Raw genomic sequence first — 23556 nt, 5'->3', positions numbered from 1 at the left:
AGTGTCCTGAGGTGTGTGTACAGGCTGATTAACAGGCAGTGTTTTGTTTTGGGTGTCCATCCCGGTGCTGTTAGCTGTTAGCTGTTAGCGGGTTAGCTAGGGGCTTGTTTTAGGTGTTGGGATGTGATTTATCATGGTGGGATGAGGCTCGTCTTCTGCTGTGAGCTCTTTTGATGTGTGGGAGGAGGCCACTCTGCTGTTTTTGGTGTGTATGTGTGTGTAAGTTAGTGTGCAAACATGTGTGCTTGTTTGCACAGCACTCTTGGCTGGCCTGTCACATGTTGAGGCATGTGCTGCAGTCTGGATCGGGGTACCCAGAGTGCCTGCTTGTGTTCTAGTGCCCCATAAGTAATACAGGGAAATGAAGTCGCCAATTAATGTGTGTGTGTGTGTGTGTGTGTACACCCTCAGCTTCGACGCCAGCTGGCAGCAGTGGCCATGCCAAACAACCCCACCCCCCCACCCCCCCAGTGCTATTTATGTATTTGCTCAGCCATGCGACTTAACCCTTTCACAAGCAACCTCAACCTCAGGGCACGTTACACGCCAAGCAGAAATATGCCCTCTGCCCTGCATTCCCCAACCTACACACACACACACACACACACACACACACACACACACACACACACACACACACACACACACACACACACACACACACACACACACACACACACACACACACACACAGACGTGCTCCTCCCCTTGTTACCCATAATTCACATCTGGCCTCCTTTAAAACAGGGCAGCTTTCTGCACCGCTGCAAGGAAAAGAGCCATCAGCAGATTCCTCCTACAACCTTCCTCTAACCAGAGCAAACGTTTACGAGCGCTGTAAATGCAGGAATTTTCTCCTCTGCTCTGCCGCTCCTCAGCTCTGATGCCAAACTAAACCCTGGCTAGTCACGGCCTTTTGTCAGTCGATCCCAATAACCTAAATAGCTGACACTCCGACTCTTACTATTGTATAAACAAGAAGACCAGCTCTGGTTCCAAACCCAAACTGAAATACTGTAAAAGTGACCGAGGTGCAGTTTGAGTGTTCCCACTGTCCTGGCACCTTTCAGTCAAACAAACCACACCCCTGATGCAAATATATGCAGCTTTTACTATCTTCTATGACCTGAACAGGTGCATTATAAAAAGTGTTAGCTACAGAAATCTGCATCTTAAAATGAGCCCCAATGAAGACTCCTCAGGGTTTGGAGTCAGCCTCAATTGGACACTCAAGGTACTGCAGGTCTACATGGTCAAGCTGCACTGTTGGTGTCATGCTAGCTGTAATGGGATGAAAAATTCAGGAAAAAGCTAACAACATCAATAAGTATTCGATTGTGTTTTAATCTGCGTCAATGTGTACTGCAGAAAAATGAGATAACTCCACACATTAAGGGTCTAACACTCCTGACTGCATAAAAATAGTGAACATATGGTCCTTCTAACACATGCATATTGAGCTTCTGTACACAACAAGTCGTCCTTGGAATACATTTAAAAAAATCAGCATGCAACAATTATTTGTGTCATATATTTCATATTAATGTGCATTTCTACCCTCATGCATTCACCTCTTTTTACTGAGACCAAGCTGAAAATGCACATCATCAGTCTGATGAACACACATCTTTTGGACAAATACATGGACTGTCTTAAACATCTGATAAAACTCCGGCATCCTTTGTGCTCCAGTCGACATGTGGAGCCATGCAGAGAGAGCACAGACTTGGTGTTGGTGTGTTTCCTAATTGCGCACACTGATAATCACTCCTCATTGTGCACTCCCAGCCTCTCCATCTCCCCGTCCAGCATGTACGTGTTTGCATTCGATCCCTCTGAAAACAGCCGCAGCCAGAGGAAGGGATGGAAAAGGAAAAGCTCTGGAGAAGTCCAGCTGTATTTACTTACCCCCCCTCCAACCTCAGCCCCCACCACTCCTTCTCCATCTTACGTTTTCTGAGCTTTCCATCTCCTCAGTGGGCCGGGCCCTGGCGCTCTCTGCGGCTGAGAAGAGCTGGTCCCTCATCATTCCCACGGAAAGAGTTGCCAAAGCAAATTTGGCGAGAGGAAATGGAGACCCTGCTCTCTCCCTTCCCAAACCTCCCAATCTCTTCCTTTTCCTTCCCTTTTTTCTGTCTGTGTGTGTGTGTGTGTGTGTGTGTGTGTGTGTGTGTGTGTGTGTGTGTGTGTGTGTGTGTGTGTGTGTGTGTGTGTGTGTGTGTGTGCGCGGCCCACAGGCAGTAATAGGAAGGCTTGTGGCCTTTCCCTCTCATTATTCTTCCCTTCTGTTTTTCCACGCACAGTGCTGTTGTCATGTGAAACTTGTCAAACAGTAATTTAGAGTAAAGTTAGAACGCGTACACGCTCCTACACAGTTAGGGGAACTCTCTGACCCGTGTTGTTAATGATACCTTTTAATATCCATCAGGGTTCTATGGATTTACAATGGTCTGACTGAAAACAGCAGGAACAAAAAAATGTTTGGTTTCTGTCTGTCGCTCCCTGTCTTATGCTTCTTATTTCACCACAAACTGTCTGAACGAAGCTCCAATCTCTTTTAGGTACAATACAATACATTATGATACGATAAGTTACGTTAGGATACGTTTCAAAATGTTTTGACCCAATACGATACAACACAACACAAGGTTACGTTACCATCCCTTACAAAACATTATGACACAATATGTCACGATAGAATAGGTTACATTGCACTACATTACAAAAGGTTACAAAATGTTATGACGATACATTACCATATATTACCTTATAGTATGTCACATTTTGAAACATTATGATACAATGTTACATCATGCTTTGTTACAATAAGATATGACACAACGCGATCTGTTACATTTCGCTACATCACAAAACTTTAAGACACTTATGTTAAGATTTGATACAACAGAATAGAATACATTACATTAGAAAACAAAATACAGCATAACACAACATGTTACATTATGCTTTGTCCAGAAGTGTTGTGAACAATAAAGTACGTTATGATCAATAACAATATGACACTAACCCAAAGGCTGCAGCACGCTGTCTAAGTCTCAAGTGCTTTACATGAATCCCAGCTGCCTTTAAAGCTATATGTTGTTACATTTATTTAGGGATGTTTTTCAGACTGATACCAGTAACAGTACTCCCTTTTTAGTAGTCACCAGTACCAAGTTCCAATACCACTTGTACTTTTGATGCACAAAGTTTCAGTTAACAGTGACGAATCATTTTGACAGCAGTCACTCTGACATTAAGTCCAAAATAAAACACAAATAATTTCCTCAGAGTTTATGAGTTGTTATTGATTAACAAAAGTTCAAAATCAAACCAACAACAGTCAGAGTTCAGGTATTTTTTAAGTTAAACTGAAGTTAACTTTCCCTGGTTCATTCATGTTGTCTGAACAGGACCAGAGGCTGGTTGCCATGGTGTCAAACCGCAGCAATGATGCTCCAACTACTGATGTCTTGCCTTGAGTATTGGCTGCTGGTACTGGCAGTCTTCAGGAGTACCAGCTCTATGAAAAAAGGCTGGTATCGACTTGATACCTGATCCCGATACCGGTACTTGCCCATCCCTATTTATAAATTTACACTTACATGGATTAGTGAAAACAGCAAAAACAAAACAGAAGAGCGAATATTTATGAGAACTACAAACAGCAAGCATCGCATCTACCATATTACACAAGATCTGCGTTGAAACAACACGGGTATCTGCAACATACAGGGACAAATAAGATCAAAACACTTTGAAAAAGAATATTAACATCAGTGATCGACTAAATGAGCTGTAAAATATCAGCAAAAATCTAACATCATGCATCCTTGTTAATGACACAGATTAGGACTTTCTATGGCTGCAGGATGGACTAAACCAGAACAGCTTTATGTCATTGGAAACCCAAAGGATGTGAATGTTCTGCCCATAGTAGAATTTTCAAACCCTCCTGTCTATGACTTTCATAGAGCTTTACCTCAAAGGCGCTTTAATGAGCTCTGACTCGCTTTTTCAGACATGTCTTGACTATTTTATTATTTAAAGGTACTATTTTCTGGGAGTTGTTTACAGAGTTTAGCCTTTAGCCTAGCCAGCGACGGGCGCTCTGGGAGGTCTCTCTCCTGTTTTTTCTTCCAGCCTCCCTGGACTCTTCCTGGAAGAGGAGACCAACAGCAAACCGGCTGCCGTGCAGTCATCTAGGAAAAAAAAACTCTCCAATGTATGAAAGGAAATGTTGAAATAAGAAGGAAGGCATTGAGGAGTCAGCGTCATCCTGTCGCTCCAGGACAGCTCTGGGAGGTGACAGAGGAGCGAGCATGTTTTCTATCAGTACAAGCTGTTTTTGGCAACGAGTGTGGAAACAGAGTCAGATTCTGTGTTTTTCTTTCAAGTAGCAGGGGAATGTAGGAGACGCTTCCCCTCTAATGGGATAAATGATGGGTTAGGAGGGGAGAGGCAGCACGGGCAGGTACTGCAGGGCCCCCGCCTGTATTCAGCTACCTGATAGTCTGCACATCTGCACACACACACACTCACACTCACACACACACACACAGGCTCAGTGTTTGCCAGTTTGTGCCTGGCAGGCGTCTTCCAGTCCTAACATTGTTCTCCTTCAAGTTAATACTTGCTCTTTTTAAACTTGAGGTGAACAAACAGAGTTACTTATATGCTGAGCGCAGGAGAAATTACCGCTCTCCGTATCAAAGGGAATTTTAGATGAGGTCATTTCAAGTGTAGTCAGCAAACCAGTTCATCTTGAAGTCAGAGCAGCACACACTCTGAATAATGAGATTAATCTGATCCTTCACCGCGCAGCGCTGCAGAGCTCCGACTGTAACTATGTAAAGTGTTTTTGCTATTTACCTCAGTGCAGACAGAGGCCCTATTGTTCTGAGCGACTCCTCAGCCAACGAGACGGTGGTGGGATGAACTAGATGCCAAAATTGGACTTCTGTGTGTGTGTGTGTGTGTATGTGATGGCGAGTGTAATGGTGTGTGTGTATTACCCACAAACACACAGTCGAGGAATCTCACTCGAGTGAGCAGCCACAGCACTCGCTATATTTTTATCCTCTATGTTTGTCTGGGTGTTACACCACACACACACACACACACACACACACACACACACACACACACACACACACACACACACACACACACACACACACAGAAGAGGAGAGGAGTGAGTGGTGTTCTCTCTTTCTATCAGAAGTCTGTCTGAACGCCGTGGAGCAGCTCTCCTTCAGCCTGTCTGTATCTCTGTTCATGAACTCGTCCTCTGATCTGAGCGTCAGGTCGGCGTTCCTGCACCAACGGCAGCAGGACGTGTCGTCTGACACCTGTTTGTCTCATGCCGTATGTGGCTTTTTGTCTTTCTTCTTGTGTTTTGCTGCTGAATGTGCTGTTTTCTCACTCTGCCTCCAGGAAGGGGCCCTCCCTTTCCACCACTACGGGCCCCTCAGTAAGACATGCAGGGAGGCCAAAGTCAGGTCACAGGCAGGGTGTGGCTCCAAGCGCCCTCCTGAGCCAAGAAAGACAGAACGGGTTGTTCGGCCTTTCATCTCAGTTTAGCCTGTGTTTGTATGTGTGTGTGTGTGTGTGTGTGTGTGTATGTGTGTGTGTGTGTGTGTTGGGGGGAGTTAGACAACCTGTTTAGCATCCTGTTTGTCTCCGTTTGTCTGGCTCACGGCGCTCACATTGGAAGCAGGAGAGACGTCTTTCTGTGGGAAGTGATGAGTAGCCTCACAGTGAGGAAGGTTTCTAACTGTTTAAAGGTCACGAGCAGCGAAAAACCCACTGTCCTGAGTTTTATCGTATCATCATCCTCAGACTCTTTCTTTAGTTACTGAGGTTCTTTTACACAAGAACTCATAATGAGCATGCACAGTCATCAACCAAGCTCAAAGCTGCAGACATCTTGGTAAGAGATGCATGATATTCGATTTTTTTACTGATATCTAACAACTCTTTTAGCCGAGCGTCACCAGTCTTACAGGAAATAAAAGTTTACAACTGAAAAAAACTTGTGTGCATCCGGAAGAATTATTTTGATGGAAAACATTGAAATATTTCATAATTTAAATATAGGATAATTCAACTTTAGCTTAAAACAGGAGCCAAATATGGGACGACTCAATCTGCACTGTGCAAACAAAATCACAAAAAACTCAAAAATCATCTGCAGCTTCAGCCCATTATTTTATTGGTTTATGATATCGGCAGAATTTGTTGTGATGGCTGATATTGGATATTTTATTTTTTGGGCCAATATTGGCTGATAGGGATAAAGTGCTGATATTATTTTGCATCCTTAGTGTTGGTAAGGTGCTCTGAACTTTGGTAGCTGTTGCTGACATTACACAGACTTGCATGTCTTTGACTAAGTCATTGGTGACAGACTGTCTGGTCTGTGCCACAAACCAGTCAGGGGGTTGACTCTTTGTCTGCTCTTAGGCTGTCATAGTTTCCTACAAACTCAGAAACTTCAACTCTTATAACACTTAATGGACACTTTATGCATCTTCCTGTAGAACAGAATAACAAAAACCACAGTTTTTCCCTGGTCTTTGTTGAGAACTTTCTTGAATTGATGTCTTTTTTGAATTCATCTTGTTTTACTCATTGACAGCTTCTGGCAGAGGATGTGCAGAGCAGAAAGATGAACTCTAAACGTGATGGGAAGTGCATCCCGCAGAAGTTGTAAGCTAAACCTTACTGGGTCACTCTTCAAATGTGTCCTGATGTGAAACTTGTCTGGACACATTTTGTCTTTAAATGGATGGCGTTTGCTTTGAGATTACACCCTCTTTCTGTACCCATAATGCCTCCTGAAGTTTCCGTCTGGCTCGTTTTGCTTGCTTGCTTTTTTTTCTGTGCGACTGGAATCTTGCTTGTTTGTAGAGAACATCCTGTAATCTATGACACAGGAAACGCTCTCAGACAGATAGACGAACGGAGCGAGGCTGAGGAGGAGGGTGATGGGGTTAGGGAGGAGCAGAAATGAAACTAAGAGGGGAGGGGAGATGAAAATGACAGGTTGTGTCAAGAAACAGATTCAGTGTTCCCTCCTGCACAGGCGTCTGTCACCAGAGCGGCTCGTCTGAAAGCTGGCAGACTTCAGAGTGACACTCCTGTTTTCAGCGGCACGCAGAGTCTCACAGCTCCTCTTCATCAGGGGTAACCTTTCCCCCAGATCTGCACTGAGCTCTTATTAATAAAACCAGGATATGTTCATCAGAGCTCTGACTTTGAGCTCTTCACGCTGCAAACATCTCTTTCCGATGAGCGTGTTAATCGTCTCTCCTGCTCCCTCAGTTTACCCTCCCACACAGAAACAAACCCTCTGATTTGTTAAAAATAAGTATGACAGAATAAAAGCAGAAACCTCTGCTGATTTGGAGCATTTCAGGCATTCCTTCTGGGGATTTTTTTTATTTTTTGGTGCAGCAGAGTTTCCTAAAGAGGGAGAACAGGGGGATGTATCTGCTCGGTGAGGAAACAGATGATTAAACTACATTAGGGTCAAACACAGCAAAAGTTTCATTTCCCTCGTTGTCTCTGTGACGGTTATGTAACTTCTATAAACGACGTGTGAATGCAGCTCGCAGCTCTTGTGAGAGGTTATTGGAGGTCTGTCTCTACCCGTACTCTGATTCACAGTTTTTCAAAGGATCTGGGCATGAAGATGGCACAAATCTATTAAAAAGATATTGAAAGTCTACCTGAGAGTTCACTAGAAGCTTCAAATAAAAACATATCTGAGCTAAAATCAGCTTGTTTTGCTTTTTAGGACCAAACCTGTGCAGCCCAAAGAATGAGGTTTTTAGCATTATCATTAGCTTAGAGGCAACAATTTGTTCTTAATTGTATGAATGCATTGTTAAAAAGCATCAGTGTACTTTCAGCACAAATATTTTGGATGCAAAGTGACAAAAACTTTCAGCTACATATAGTAAACCATCAACTTCAGCCACAGTTTGGAGCTACAGATGGACACAAACGACCTGATCACAGTCTTTTTACAGACATTTAGAATGAAAACTTCAGGCTGAAATGGACAGATGATCCTCTGTGTATCTCACTGTTCAGTTCATTAAACCCTAAAAGCTAAAAGTGTTGATGTCTGAGTGACAAACAGGGGCATCCTGCAGACAGAGGAAGTGCTCTCAAACTGTGAGAGTTTCAGAAAGGCACAGACAGACTGAACAGAGAACACTGTTATCACTCCACCCATCCTGTCTGAGCGCGCGCACACACACACACACACACACACACACACACACACACACACACACATACACACACACACACACACACACACACACACACTATAACAAGCACATCCACCACTCACACATGCTCTCACATGAACCCCCCCATGCGGCCTCCTGATGGCAGCTGAGACGAGGCTGCCACTTTCACTGTTTCCACACTCGCTGCCCCATGACTCGCCGCTTTGTGCGTTTCTCATGCAGGGGCTATTCCTAGCTGCCATGTGTGAAGTAAGGAGCCGTAAATTAGCGTTTGACAGATGCATGCTTCAAAGAGCCAGCTGCAATATTTGTGCCATTTCTCGGTGTCGAGTTTATACTCGAGCCTTGAACCATAACTGAAAGACGGCGTTCTTCTAAAATGTTTCTGGGTTGTTTTTACACGCTCATGGTTAACGTGATGTCAAATAAAATCTCACTCTTTTTACAGAAATAACCCAAAACCTTCAGTCTGAAGCTTGTTCATGATCTGAGTACAAAGCAACCTTTCCTCCCAGTTCACAACAAAACAGTGATTATCACAGACGTGAAGTGATCACTGCAGGTGATTCTGGCATCTCATATGACATGGTTTGTAAAGTTGGACAGATTTGGTGGTGAAAAAGTTGACACTAGACTTCAGATTTTACAGATTATTATGAAAATACTCTGAAGGAGTTGGACCAGGTCTTTTGGGGTTTTGAAGGGTTTAACAAAGTCTGGTTTGGTACTGGTGTAATGTTAGTTTTTAGATGTTACCAAGTGTCATGTTCTCAGAGAGGTGTCAGGTAAAAAGACACACACCTCTGTTAATCTGCAGCTCTTATTTTAGACGTGTGACTTCCTGTCTATGCTGTGTAATCCAGCCCGGATCATAAAGAGCATACACGCACACACACACACACACACACACACACACACACACACACACACACACACAAACACTGACACCGACACACCACACTCACTTGTGTGTCTTTGAAGTGAGCTCAGGTCTATCACCTGCTGTAAGTCAGGGGCTTATCAGCCGAGCGCTGTGCAGCCCCTGCGCCTCCTCTCACCCCTCGGTCAGGGTCTGTGTGTGAGTGTGTGAGCATGCACGTGTGTGTCAGGATCCTCACGTTTTTGTGTGGCACTCTGGGATAATGTGAAATCCCAGAGGCCCTGATCAGAATAAATCAGGGCCTGTAATGGGATCATTCTGCTGAATGAGATTAAAGTGAAGTTTCTGCTTTTTCTGCACCTGAAAGGCTGGCTCTGCCAACGCCGGAGTTCCCTCCTCAGCTGTCTGCTCGCTTCACGTCTCACCGTCCCAGGGCTCAGTGATCTAGACATGCAGATTTCTGCTCCCTGAAGTCTCCCCCTCCCTCCCTCCCTTCCCCGCTGAGTCCCGCAGGCTCAGCTGCCAACTGCTGACCCCCTGACGCTTTCCTCCGTCCAAGATTACCAGGGCCGGATCTCGCCCTGACGGAAAGCCGTGGCGTTGGCAACCGGTAATCCACGAGACGGGGGCGGGCACGTGGCACAGAGACTTTGCCCAGACACACTGCAGTGTGTGTGTGTGTGTTTGTGTGTGTGTGTGTGTGTGTGTGTGTGTGTGTGTGTGTGTGTGTGTGTGTGTGTGTGTGTGTGTGTGTGTGTGTGTGTGTGAGTGTGTGTTTTGATGAGTGTGTGTGTGTGTGTGTGTGGGAACTGATCTGCAGGCTTCGGCCTCTCGCCTCAGGTCCTGTGTTGCTGCTCTGATATGTAGGCCACATCTCTTCATCTCGAGATAATCCACAAACCACAGACAAGGCTTCTCCAACGCAGAGCCAGCAGGTTTCAGAGAGTGCACCACAAAAATAAAACGCCAAAACATTTTGACCTAAACTTTGCTCATGCCTTAAAGTAATGCACACTTTTTTCTCCACCTGAACCAAATGTTTAGATGGAGAGTCGGGAAGTCATGCTGTCCCGTGCAACGACAGTCTGGATTCTTCCAACAGAGACTAGCGGGATTGAAGTTTAATTGAAAAAGATGTAAAAAAAAAATGACAATTAAATACACCAAGTGTAACATTTTAAGTCTAACTTCCTTATTTATGCCTTAATTCAAGCAACAAAAATGACACCTGAGTTTTTCTGAAGGGTGAATAAATTACGTAAGGATAGAAACTGACCGGTTTTTATTTTTCACAGCCAATACCGATACCGATTATCAGTGGTCAAGGAGGCAGATGGCCCATGTTTGCAGCCAATATTCATCTGCAGTAGAAGTGATACTACATAAACTCCAACAAAATTTTAGATTACAAAAAGCCCAATGCTGGTATGACTCAAAATGCTCAATATCAGCGCTGATAATTTGTCCGGACGATGATTATTGGTCTATTATTGGTCTCCCCATCGTACCCCTTTTCCTCTCGGCCTTCTGTTTTGAAGGACTGCTAAGCTATGAAGAGGAAACATCAGGTGAACGTTACAGCATTCAGAAGCTTTACTATGAAGCTTCTGATCATTCATGAAAGACAGTGAATTGTACTAAAGTCTGTTTGCTGTGGATTTGTCTCCCTGCTCTGACATCAGTGTAGCTATTATTAGCTGTAGCTGTAGCTGTAGCAGCGTTAGCTGTTTTAACCAGCAATTTCGAAATATAACAAAAAATTCAAAACATGGCTAATATTTTCATGGCAAAGAATTGGATATCTGATAAAAACCTGAGTATATTTATTTCCAGAAGTTTCCATATCATGTGAAATTTCTCAAGTAAGGTCCTGGTTTGTCTTTGCTTTAGGGGCCATGTACCTCTTCGCCTTAACCCTATGGAGAATTGGGACACCCCTTTACTAGGCAAAAATTTGCAAAACTGAGGGCTAAGGGGTGAAACTGGGATCAGCCCTAAGTCTGATAAGATGATTTGATTAAAAAAGAGAGATGCACACTTGCTTAGGTTTCAGTTTCTGCTGTGCATGCTTTTTATCTTGCCTGGTGCACCTCAATGCATGATAAGCTGCAGGTATCTCTGCATCCATCTGTGTGGTATGTTGGTGTAACACCAACCTGAGGTGATGCAAAGACTGAAAATGTAGAAAGTGGTGGAAAAAGCTCAGGAACAGAATGTGCTGCATGCAAAACGCCAGCGTTTTACGAAAACTATGATTAAGATAAAGTGAAAGCCGGCTGTCCCTTCACCACACATGTATTCAGACTCTAAAAGCTGACACTGATGACAAAAGGCAGGCTCTAACGACGGCCTTGGACTGATCATGAATACCTCCATAGATGGGGCTTTTTCTAGAAAACCATCTCTTCAGAAAATATCCAGAGGTCTGTTTTGCTGACTGTAGATGAAACAAACAGAAAGTGATTTCTACTGATCAGATGTTTCCCTAAAGGGACTAAAGAGCAGGTATTACTCAGAGCCATTCAAACCGGAGCAGCTCCCTGGATTCGACCTTGAAAGTGGCTGAAAGTCGTGGAGCTGTACGTCAAGGCCGTGGCAGATTCGAGGACAGCTGTCACGTCAGCAGACTTCACTGCTATTTGTTCGTCTAGCCACGCTACTTTCCCTGAGAGAGCGGCTCTGATTACACAGACATGTGGCAGAGTGTGACACGCTGCCAACACAGAGACAGAGGATCTATAAGCCCATTACAAATGACCACCTGTTGACACCACGCAGGGGATGGTGCTGTTTGTGCGTTTATGTGTGCGCGCTGCAGTATTTTGCAGGCTGAATGCTGCAGATTCCTGAGGGAGCTCCTCACACGCAGAAATTAAGAGAGACAGAGGACGAGCAGGGTGCAGAGAGACAGGAAGAGAAAGAGAGTTTATCTCGCCTCTGGAAACACAGATTCATGGAGCGAGCTGTGCATCACATGTGTGACCTGTACTCCAACACATGACCTCTGCACGCTGAGAAACATGCAACATGTATGAGAATTCCAGAGCTGAAGACAGTGTGAGGTGTAGAGCTGTTCTCTGTCTGTTTGCTCCTGCTGCATCCAGCCAGCTGCTCTCAAAACGTCTCAGCAAATAGAAGAGTTTGTTTTTTTATTGGATATTTTATTTCATTTCTCACTTAACACCAAACTCATGTCAAATTTAAAGTTCACAGGTTGCTTTAATTCAAGTTCTTGTGAAACAGATTTCCAGTAGAGGTTTAAAAGTGCATGCATTCAGCATGTAAAGCCCACTAAAGACCCTCTGCAAAGGAGCTTTGGCTCTGCTCAGCACAACGTGTGAGAATTCATTTCCTGATACATTTCATCTGCAGAGAGCTGCACCACTTCAGCCCCAAAAAGAGCTTTCTAAACTGGGTTCATGTTGTTAAAACAATGGAAAAGTATACTGTGTGTGTGTGTGTGTGTGTGTGTGTGTGTGAGTGTGTGTGGCAGTTAGTGACAGCCACAGTTTGGAAAGGCTGAGGTCATCGCTGCACAGCCAGAGAACCAGGGAATGAACAAACGAATGAGGGAAAGAGGAACAAACCCCTACTTGTCTGTCTGTGAGTCTGTGTGAGTCTGTGTGAGTGCATCTGTGTGTGACTGACACACACACACACTCACACAAATAAGGAGCAGCTCGCACAGACAGAAACACACACTGCCCTAGTCACCTCTTGCCTCCTCTCTTGGCTGCCCATGAGCAAACACACCTTGCAGTATTGGATTCCGTGTGTGATGAGTGTATGACACAGTGCCATAACCTGGATTGTGTGTGTGTGTGTGTGTGTGTGTGTGTGTGTGTGTGTGTGTGTGTGTGTGTGTGTGTGTGTGTGTGTGTGTGTGTGTGTGTGTGTGTGTCTGTGTGTCTGTGTGTCTGTGTGTCTGTGTGTGTGTGTGTCAGACTTGGTATCCCTGATGCAACTTCCTGAGCCCTAGATGGACACACAAACACACAGAGTCAACACCACACCCACCTTTAAACACACTCCAGCTATCAGACACCTCTCCTGGCACTGCTCTATCAGACACACTAACACACACACACTCACACACACACACACACACACACACACACACACACACACACACACACACACACACACACACACACACACACACACACACACACACACACACACACACACACACACAAACACTCGGAGTTATCGGTCTGTCTGACACCACTGGGTGCGTTTTCAGTTCACTGACATTCACTGTGACAGCCTTCAGCCCGCTGCCAAGTGGGCAACATGTGGTGCGTTTACATCACGTGGGAAAAATCAGCAACTTGTGCCTGATGTGTTTGCACTTAAAAATCTCTGTGAAGTCTTTTATTGTTGTATTCTCTGTTTGCAGACTGAGTGTGGTGCAGATTTAGAGTTCATAAAACACATTTTTAGCGTCATATCAAGTTTCACAGCTGCAGCCATAAAACACATTCGATTAGACTCAGACGTTTTTTGTTTGCAAGTTAAGCTGTGAACTCTTTTCTCCATCTTTAAAACCTAACTCAGTCTCTCCCTGTGTCTGTGTCTCCCAGGTGTCTGATCCCATCCCGCTTAAAAAGTCCAAATATGAAGACTTCCCCTCTCAGTCGCCACTGTCCGACAAAGAGAAGCAGCACGACTGGCTCCAGTCCCTCTCCTCCTCCACTAAGGTATGTAGGTGCTGCTGAGCCAAAGGAAGCAGATGATGATGATGCATGAGGTGTAACATTAGACAGAGGTTTGCAGATCAGGATTGTGGGTAAATTTAGATTTGGCAAGCTGTGCAAACAGAAGGAGTAACTGTAGAGGAGAGGGCTGACAGGGAGAGGAGTGTGGCAGAATAAAACCGAAATATCTCCCTGAAATATCGATCGTCTCCCAAAAGAATCCACCTCAGAGGAGAGAGTGTCTGCATGATGGATGCTGAGAGTGACAGGGTTATTTTAATCTATAGACCAGGGGTCTGCAACCTTTACTAATAGGAACCGTTTTTCCTCAGCTCACCTGGATTACAGTCATTCAGGGGCCACAAAATCCACTTTGTCTTCACAGTAAAGCCATAAAGTGTATAAAGTTCTACTTAAAATCTATTGAACTATTACCTAAACAATAAGTTGTTTTATTTTTTAAAATTTATTACATTGTACAAGTGATGTCTTAGTTTTTTTATTTTTAATAAATTTGCAAAAAAAATAAAAAATAAAAAAAAATCCATAGTTTGCTTTTCAAAAAAATGTTAATAATACATTTGCAAAAAAATGACACATTTTTATTTTACATTTCAAAAATTGACAAAATGTCACAATCTTTTACATTTAAAAAAGAAATAAAAATTACAACAATTCCAAAATAAATATAAAAAATATGCAACTATTTCAAACTATCTTGAAATTTCAGAATATCGCATTTTTTCTAAAGATATATTTTTCAAAAATTATAACATTTTCTAAAGAACACTTTAATTTAATAACACATATTGATAATTTTGCTCAACTCGTCATGTTCTGTTGTTTGCTAATGTCCTGCCACATATCAACATGTATTAATCTGGCACATCGTCAGTTAAATGAATCCATCCACACAGAATTAAAATCAGTATTTTCTGCCAGATTAGTCTTTCTGTAGATGTACTTATCTTCCCAGGGCTGTAAAACTTGAGGTTAGCCACAGGTGCATGGAAAGTTAGTGGGCTGCTGATGTTGTAGGAGGTGAAGTAGACCGGTGGCAGGCTTTATTGACAGATGGGATGAAGATTTAGTTCAACTAAATGTTAATGCAGGATTTTATTTAGTGTCTTTAACCATCAATACCCTCTGTAAGAAAAATAGCAATTCTTTATTTCAATTATATTTTTAAAGCTACAAGGAGCCACTGCAAAAGAGTCAAAGAGATGCATGAGGCTCCAGAGCTCCAGAGGTTGAAGATCCTTACATTTAGACAGACCATTGTTAGAGGAGTTCAGTTAATTTTAACATGTGATGATCTTAACAGTTAGCATCTTTCCTCCTTAAATCTTTACTTTGGGTCTAAACGTTTAAACCCAACCCAGATAAATCTATGAAGGGAAAAACAGTCAGGGGTCCAATTTGGACCTGCAAATTTACTTTTCTGGTAAACAAATCAACAAAAGGGTGCATGTTACTGCAGATTCATAGAAATAAGAACAACTTAAGCAAGTTTTTCCTGATTCTTTTTGTCCTGATTGCCAGAAAAAGACAACTCTCAGTTGATAGATTTAAATACAAGAGCATGGATCCATTTTTATCACGTTCCTGTTTTCCGTCTGGATTTTTCCAGTATTTATTCTGTTCCTCTTTTTTTCAGGGTCTTAACTGCATCCAGCCCAGGCAGAGGCCCTCAGCTTTCAGACCCTGGTCCCCCCACATCTCTGCCGGTGAGAAGGAGCCCTCCAGTCACCCCCTGGCCCTGCTGAGAGACAGGTGAGACCAGCACAGCGCAGGACGAAAGACAGGAGCTCAAACAAAGAGAAAACAACCTTTCTCCAGCATGCATTCTCTTCATCTGGGTCTGATGATCTCCCAGCATGCTCCTCACTTGTCTGGGTGGGCTGGTGTCAGGGGGGGTCAAGTCTGACTGTACCACAGCATCCCACACTCCACCATTCACTCACATTTCACACACACACACACACACACACACACACACACACACACACACACACACACACACACACACACACACACACACACACACACACAGAGGCTCTGTGGGCTCCCACTCGGCTCTGGCTGCACCGTATCGCAGTCGATCTGGCCCAGTTTCTCTGAAGTGGGAGGACAGAGCTGCAGGCTCTAAGTTTCAGTCTCTATGCTCCTGCGTGCAGAAAATCAGACCCTTCGGTACGTCCCCAGCTTCATGAAGTGACCCTGTTTGTCTCGTTTCAGCTTCTACAACTACAAGAGCCTGGAGAAAGCTGTGGCCCCTAATGTGGCACTCACACCCCTGCCCCTGGGGAAGGCAGGCCCCATGTCCCCGTCTGTGCCCAGCACCTCCCACCCGAGTGGAGGTGAACCCCCAAGTGAAGGCGCCCACGCCTCCACCAGGCCCCGCAAGAGGAGGGCCACAGGAGAGCTGCCGGCCCCGGAAGCTCCCTGCCCTCCTCCATCAGCTGCCAGCAAGCCACCGCCACCACCGCCACCTCAGGAAGACTCTGAGGTGGAGATCGAAGTGGAGAGCCGTGATGAATGTAAGCACGGAGGTTGTGCCTGAGTCATGGGGTGATTAATGCTCAGCTCTCTGAACCCTAACCCCGTCCTCTGTCTCCAACAGTCACCTCGTCCCTGTCCTCGCTGTCGTCACCGTCCTTCACCTCATCCAGCAGCTCGGCGAAGGATCTAAGCTCGCCAGGCGCCCAGGGCCCCGTCTGCACCGTCACATCCTCAGAGGGAACACCCCCTGCAGCCCCACCCGTGGCAGCCCCCATCACCCCACCAGAGCTGGGTCTCGAGTCAGAGCTGGAGAGCCTGAGGCAGGCGCTGGACAGTGGGCTGGACTCCAAAGAGTCCAAGGAGAAGTTCCTGCACGAAATCGTGAAGATGAGGGTGAAGCAGGAGGAGAAGCTGGGATCAGCTCTGCAGGCCAAACGCAGCCTCCAGCAGGTAGGGACGCCGCACGCCGCCATGGAAAGGTTCTTAATCCCCATCAGTCTGAAATGAAACGCCTGGTTTTTAATCAAGGAACAAAAAGAAAAGAGACAGACATTTTTTGCTCATGACTCAAAAAAGAGTTCTTTAATTGATCTGAGTCTTTGGTTTGACTCGTTGGACTGACCTTAGACCAGGGTCTGCAACCTTAACGTCATGGAAGCCATTTTGCCTCTGCTCACCCGGATTAAAATCAATCCAGAGCTTCACAATAAAGACAAAGTGTAAAAAAATAATACATGGTTAAAATCTAGTGAATAATATTCTAATTAGAAGTTTTTTGAATTTATTTAACATGCTATGTCTTTTCAAGTGTCAAGTTTAAAAAAAAAAAACATTTGAAAATATTTCAAAACAATTTTTAAAATAAACACTTTTTTTTGCTAATATCTAAAGTTATACGTTTTTGAAATAAAAAAAATGCAAAAACATTTTGCAAATATATTGCTAAAGATTCTGAAATTTCAAAAATTTGCAAAAATGAAAGAAAATGAGTTAAAAAATGTTTTGAAGTTTAAAGGAATTTCAAAAATTTTATAAATAACTCAGTATATTTGCAAAAAAAGACAATTTAAACATTTTGAATTTGCAGAAATAATAAAAGGACTTTAAAAAAGGTGGAAAAACATTTAGAACAATGAAAATTAAAATGTTTTTTAAATTGTTACATTTAGGGGCCGTTTACATGACAACCGTTTTAGGGTGAAGCGCAAAAGTTTTGTCGTGAATCAGCCTTGCGTTTACATGGAAATGGCGTTTTAGCTGACCTTAAACGCAAAGTTTTGAAAATGGCTTCCAGAGTGGGATTTTTCTGAAACACTCCCGACACCGTTTCCGTGTAAACCCAGATTTTTTTCACTTGAGTTTTCACAGCGTTTTAGCGTTTTCAGGTGAAATGTTGTCGTGTAAACAGGGCCTTGGACAAGTTTACTCAACTCATCATTTTTTGATGTTTGCTAATGTCCTGCCCCATATCAACATGTACATTAAGCCAACACATTGTCAGTTAAATGAATCCATCCACACAGAATTAAAATCAGTATTTTCTTCCAGATTAGTCTTTCTGTAGATGTACTTATCTTCCCAGGGCTGTAAAACTTGAGGTTAGCCACAGGTGCATGGAAAGTTGGTGGGCTGTTGATGTTGTAGGAGGTGAAGTAGAGCGGTGGCAGGATTTATTGACAGATGGGATGAAGATTTAGTTCAACTAAATGTTAACGCAGGATTTTATTTAGTGTCTTTAATCATCAATACCCTCTGTAAGAAAAATAACAATTCTTTATTTCAATTATATTTTTAAAGCCACTGCAAAGGAGTCAAAGAGCCATAGGTTGAAGACCTCTGCCTTGGACTCTTCTTGTTATTTTTAGAGATAATTTAAAGCCTCAGGCTTTCTGCTTTATTTAGAGATTGACACCAACAATGATGAAGACATTTCTCAGCCACAGTCTTGTGTTCGCCGGTCTCGCTGAGAGTATTTGGAGCAGCTGATGAAGTGTCTCCTTATTTCATCTCCTTTAAGAGCACAGTGATGAGTATCACTGCTGGCTCTCAGAACGGGATTTCCCAGCCTGACAGCTCGTTCAGACCTTAAGCTTCTTGAAATCAGACGAGACAGAAACTTTTTTTTAAAGTTGGCACTCTGAGGGAACGGCTCCAGCTCAGGCATGATAATTCAAGGGATTAGAAGTGGTTACTGCCGTCCGCTAAGCTTAGCATGAGTTGGCAAGTGATAACAATGAGAGCGGATGTTGCTGTGAAGGGAAAGGGCCAGACTTCCATTTTATTTTTGGTCTTGGACTGAGAACAAAAAACCGCAGACGAAGGAGTCTGTGTGGGAGGGGAAAGGAGAGGGACAGAGTTCTACTTTCACTTTCCATCAGAGGAGCTGTGGAAAGGCAGGATCAGTCCTACAAAATGAAGACCTGGTGTTAAACCCTGACACCTGAACTGGCCCTCACCCTGACCGGGACCCGGTGCAGCTCTCAGGTCTTGCATAAAGCCTCAGCAGAGTCCAGGGTGTGCTGGGGATTGTTTCTTTCACTCTTTTTGTGGGAAACAACAAAACTGGAGGACAGACGTGTTTGTCCCTGCTGCTCTGTTCCCAAGAGGGGACTCTGGGTGTGTTTCCCCACACGCAGACACTCACACACACATTCACACTTTGTCAATGATTCAGAGGAAGGAAACCTAACTTCTGTCAGCTCACACTTTGCCCTAACCCTTGACTGGGCCCAGAGTAAACACTGACATGGACACTTTAACCTCCTCAACAAGCCGCTGCTCTCGAGTGTCAGCAGCTCCGAGACAAAGTCAAACGTGACACGCAGATCCTTGGGCTCTCAGAGGTTACATCAGAACAACAAACACTGAGACTGATCATCTGAACCCTTTAAGAATGTTCGTTTTTAGACAAGAGACACTAACTTTGACAATGTCGTCCTCTCAGGAGCTGGAGTTCCTGCGAGTGGCGAAGAAGGAGAAGCTTCGTGAGGCGACCGAGGCCAAACGAAACCTGAGGAAGGAAATCGAGCGCCTGCGAGCTGAGAGCGAGAAGAAGATGAAGGAGGCCAACGAGTCGCGGATCCGCCTGAAGCGGGAGCTGGAGCAGGCCCGGCAGCTGAGGGTGTGCGACAAAGGCTGCGAGGCCGGACGTCTGCGAGCAAAGTACTCGGCACAGGTCAGTCACAGAAAGAACAAACATCCTGAGATTCACAGCCCCATGTTCAGGCCCTGACAGAGAAATCTGGTAAACATGTGATGGTAGAAAGTCTAGACGATTATGTCAACACCCTCAGACTAATTACAGACTTTCAGCCGATCGCTGTCTCATTTGCTTTCAAGGTCAGCAGAGATGAGGGCAGGAGAAACCCACATTTCCTCTTCCTCCGTTGAAAATAAATGGGTGTAGCACAGAGAGCACAGATGTATGATAAGTCCGCTCAGAAAGGAAACAGGAAGAGACGTTGACTTCCCTCAGGCTCCATGGGAAATGCAGATTAGACAAAACAAGAGGGAGGTTATGCTCTCCAGCTGTGTCTGTGTTCCTCCCTGCAAAGAGTGCAGCCTGTCTTTAAAACAAGATGCTTCAGAGCCTCTTGACACAAGATGGTGGCTCTGAACAGTTTAAAAACAGTTCAAGTGTTTGTAGAAACTTCACTTTTGTTCCTAAACTTGCAGATTTTGGTGTTTGTGTGATGGAAACATCAACATTCGTCGACCAGACAAAGGTCTGGTTTTATTTTGGAAACTGGAAACTAATATTAGCTTCGGGTTGTCCCGATATGGATTTTTTCACGATATGTTTTGCCAACACCTATCCAATCCAGTACCTTTCTGTGATAAATCCTGTTCTCCGTTGGGGGATTCTGCTGTAAATGACAAATCATATTTATTGTACCAAAGAGAGCTCTGTTGGTACCTCATCGAGGAACACTCACTTTACAAATGTTACAAGACGCTGTTTTCATTGCTTTCCAAAGAGAAGTTGTCCCATACAGCGGACATGGCTGCAACGTGGTTTTATTTACAGCAGCCGTAAAGTGTGACGGTGCTGAAAACACGTGAAAACTGGGTCGGTCCCAGTCATGTAATGAAAGCCAATGGTATCAGATCCTTTTAAAATGGCCATATGAGGCACTGATACCAATCAGGGTATCGAATCAGGACATCCCTAAGTAGTTGTACCTATGTTGTAGGAGAGTTTTCTCAAATCAAAGCTGAAAAGCTGAAAACTACAACCCCTGCTGGTCTTAAGCCCCATCTCCACCAAGCAATGGTTCGTCACGATACAGCACCCATCTCATGGCGTTTCCGGGACAGGTCTGCAAATTACCAACCCGTACTGTCCCACTTTTTGGTACCCTTCTGTTGGAGTGTCACACATATCGAGCCGACCCCAGAAGGTGTAGCTAGACACACTGCAGCCCATCGATTGGTTTAAAGAATTGTCACTTCCTGTGCACCAGCAGTAATAGAGAACGACACATAACCCTGCCATGCTCAAATCTCCAGTCCACTTCCTTAAGAACTTTCTGTTTGGAAAATTAGTTTACTGTGTCATGTTTTTCTTGGTTGGATTTATCAGTGGGGTACACTGTGTTGTTCTACATTTGTCTTACCCACCGCTTACCAAGAGTGGCGCAGTTGGCTGGGGAAACACAAACAGGATCAGGCTTTACCGATCCCACCAAACTGTACTGATCCATACCGGACCACTTGGTGGAAACAGGACTGAACTCATGTCTTTGAAATGAGGGTTCTTCCTCATTTCCAATGCAAAATTCGTCACCCTCCCTTTGAGAGGTTTGAGTTCGAGAAGTGGGCGGGACTGGAGGTTTTTATTAATCCCAGAAGGAGCTCACAAAGCAGAGAGGTTCATTCAGTTTATTCTGATTGGTTGTCCTTGAAACTCATTAGCCAGTTAGCAAAACATGCTAAGTTGTAGCCAGCTAAAGAGCTGATCTGCAGATGGAGATCTTATTCCTAATCGCTGATTATTACTTGGTTTGAGGGGCTCAGTTCACCATGGTGCCTTCCTCGTGGTGCTGTCCAGGTTTCAAAGCCTGGTCACTGTTTGGATCATCAGATACCAAATTGCTCTGTAGTGGGATCCTTTCTGCTCTATAACCTCAGCTGTTTTCTGCCATGTGTTTTCCAGATCGAGGACCTCCAGATGAAGCTGCAGCACGCCGAGGCCGACCGTGAGCAGCTTCGAGCAGACCTGCTGCACGAGCGGGAGGCCAGGGAGCACCTGGAGAGGGTGGTGAAGGAGCTCCAGCAGCAGCTGTGGCCCAAATCCAGCAGCGACAAGGAGGGGACGCCCAAGGAGACCACCGCTGACAACTAACCATCAACGCCCGACCATTCCCCCCACACCACCATCGCCATGACACCCCGACATCCTCCACACGACTCGGACCATTAACACGCCCAGGAGTCCAGGGCCGCCACATCACAACACCGTCTACCACAAAACTAAAAGACTCGCCCTCCAACCAGAGACAGAGAAGAAAGACCTCCTGTGTCCTGATTCTCACCTGTTCAAACCAAGAGAGGTTTCCTCAGAGAAAGACTGCGAAGGAAACGGCTCGAACTTCCTGGACTCATCAAACTGAAACTGGATTATGAGAACGAAGAGAAACACATTGCAACAGACGGTCACATCTGTTTTCTCTCTGATGGGGGACAGTTGGACACTCAGTGATCTGAAATTCTGAGAGCTGACAGAAAAACTTACAGCCGCCGAGGTGTCGACATGGCCACGACGAAGATGGAGGAACACAGGATAAGCTATTTAAGGGACTACATAGCGATATGTAAAGAAAAAAAAGACAGTTTCTTTGTGTCTCTGTGCTATTGGAGTTTGATATATATAAAAAAGATACAAACAAATCAGAAGATGAACAAAACAAGCAAATGAACTCTCCACAGTGGCACCGTGGTTTTGTCGGTTTTTCAGGAAGCCGTGGTGGTCCAGTAAGGGGGAAACGCATCGAGCCCGAAGGTCGAGCCACCCGTCTCTTCCTCCCATTGTTGTTTTATAAAATCGTTTCTGTCTGATTCTCAGAGCGGCGCGCTCTCAGGTAGGTGCTTTTCCTCTTTCTGGATCCGACCCTGGGACGGGGATTGGAAACAACACCGAGCTGTGTTAAGTTTCTAGAGAGCACTTGTTTGGGAAGATAAAGAACAAACTCCAACAGCCGCTGTCTCACACACACACACACACACACTCACACACTCACACACTCACACACACACACACACTCACACACACACACACACACACACACACACACACACACACACACACACACACACACACACACACACACACACACACACACACACACACACACACACACGGGTTTCCTTTTGTTATTTCGAGCATTTAGGTCAAACCCTGAAGTCTTTATCTTGTAAAGATAAAACTCTCCAGATGTGAGTGTGAGAGATAAGAGGCATGTTTCTTCACTCCATGAGAGCCTCAGATCTGAAATCACAGCGGGGTGACGCGGGGGGGCCTCTGAACCACAACATGTTCATTTTGATTAAATTAAGGTCTGTAAATAGAAATATATGTTGTTGTTTTTTAACTTTACAATAATGAATCGCACTTTGTCATAACAAAAAACTGTTATAAAGCATTGTACTCCCACTATTGTCAATAGTTTAATTTGAAAACATCATATTACATGACTGCTATCATATAAACCCAGTAAGCATTTTGTTGATTATACCTGAGTAACCCTGTCGCTCTGTTTTCTAAAAGGCAAAGAATTGTAAATAGACTGAAAGAAAAAAGGCTCCACCCGTCATTTGCTGAAGTGTCGAGTTGTGGCGTCGTGTACAATAACCGATGCACAGAGCAGACGGTCAAAGTGTGCCACAGCGTGCCGCAGCGTGCCGCAGCGTGCCGCAGCGTGCCGCAGCGTGCCGCAGCGTGCCGCAGCGTGCCGCAGCGTGCCGCAGCGTGCCGCAGCGTGCCGCAGCGTGCCGGGAGGTGGGAGGAGCCTGAACAAACAGCCTCATGTTCGAAGAATAAAACGCGATTTTATTCCAAAGGCAGACGTGTAAATCTGCCGTCATATAGTGGGTACAATGCAATCAGAATGTACATTGTGTTTATGCTATTTTTCCTTTGGTTGTTGATGTTGTTTTAAACGTGGAGATATTTTATTGCTCGTCTGTTATGTTCACTTTTTTCAATAGAAACTCA

At 44.6% G+C, this 23556-nt stretch overlaps 1 protein-coding gene across 1 annotated transcript in view; it reads left to right on the top strand.

Moving 5' to 3' along the window:
- The window catches only part of skia (v-ski avian sarcoma viral oncogene homolog a), a 91503-nt gene extending 69656 nt beyond the window's left edge, over positions 1-21847 (top strand). Inside the window, exons 2-7 of the mRNA XM_074682070.1 lie at positions 13728-13844; positions 15499-15614; positions 16080-16381; positions 16465-16793; positions 19288-19518; positions 21499-21847. Of these exons, the coding sequence (XP_074538171.1) occupies positions 13728-13844; positions 15499-15614; positions 16080-16381; positions 16465-16793; positions 19288-19518; positions 21499-21687 (1284 nt within the window). The 3' untranslated portion in view covers positions 21688-21847. The remainder of the gene's footprint in view (positions 1-13727; positions 13845-15498; positions 15615-16079; positions 16382-16464; positions 16794-19287; positions 19519-21498) is intronic.
- The last annotated feature ends 1709 nt before the right edge of the window (positions 21848-23556 follow it).

This window comes from Halichoeres trimaculatus, unplaced genomic scaffold (genome assembly GCF_033239565.1).
Source record: "Halichoeres trimaculatus isolate MK-OKI-2021-1 unplaced genomic scaffold, fHalTri1.1 fHalTri1_scaffold_11, whole genome shotgun sequence".
NCBI classification, from domain to species: domain Eukaryota; kingdom Metazoa; phylum Chordata; class Actinopteri; order Labriformes; family Labridae; genus Halichoeres; species Halichoeres trimaculatus.
Note: the sequence above shows the minus strand (reverse complement) of the source record. Positions and strands in the feature narration are given on the sequence as shown.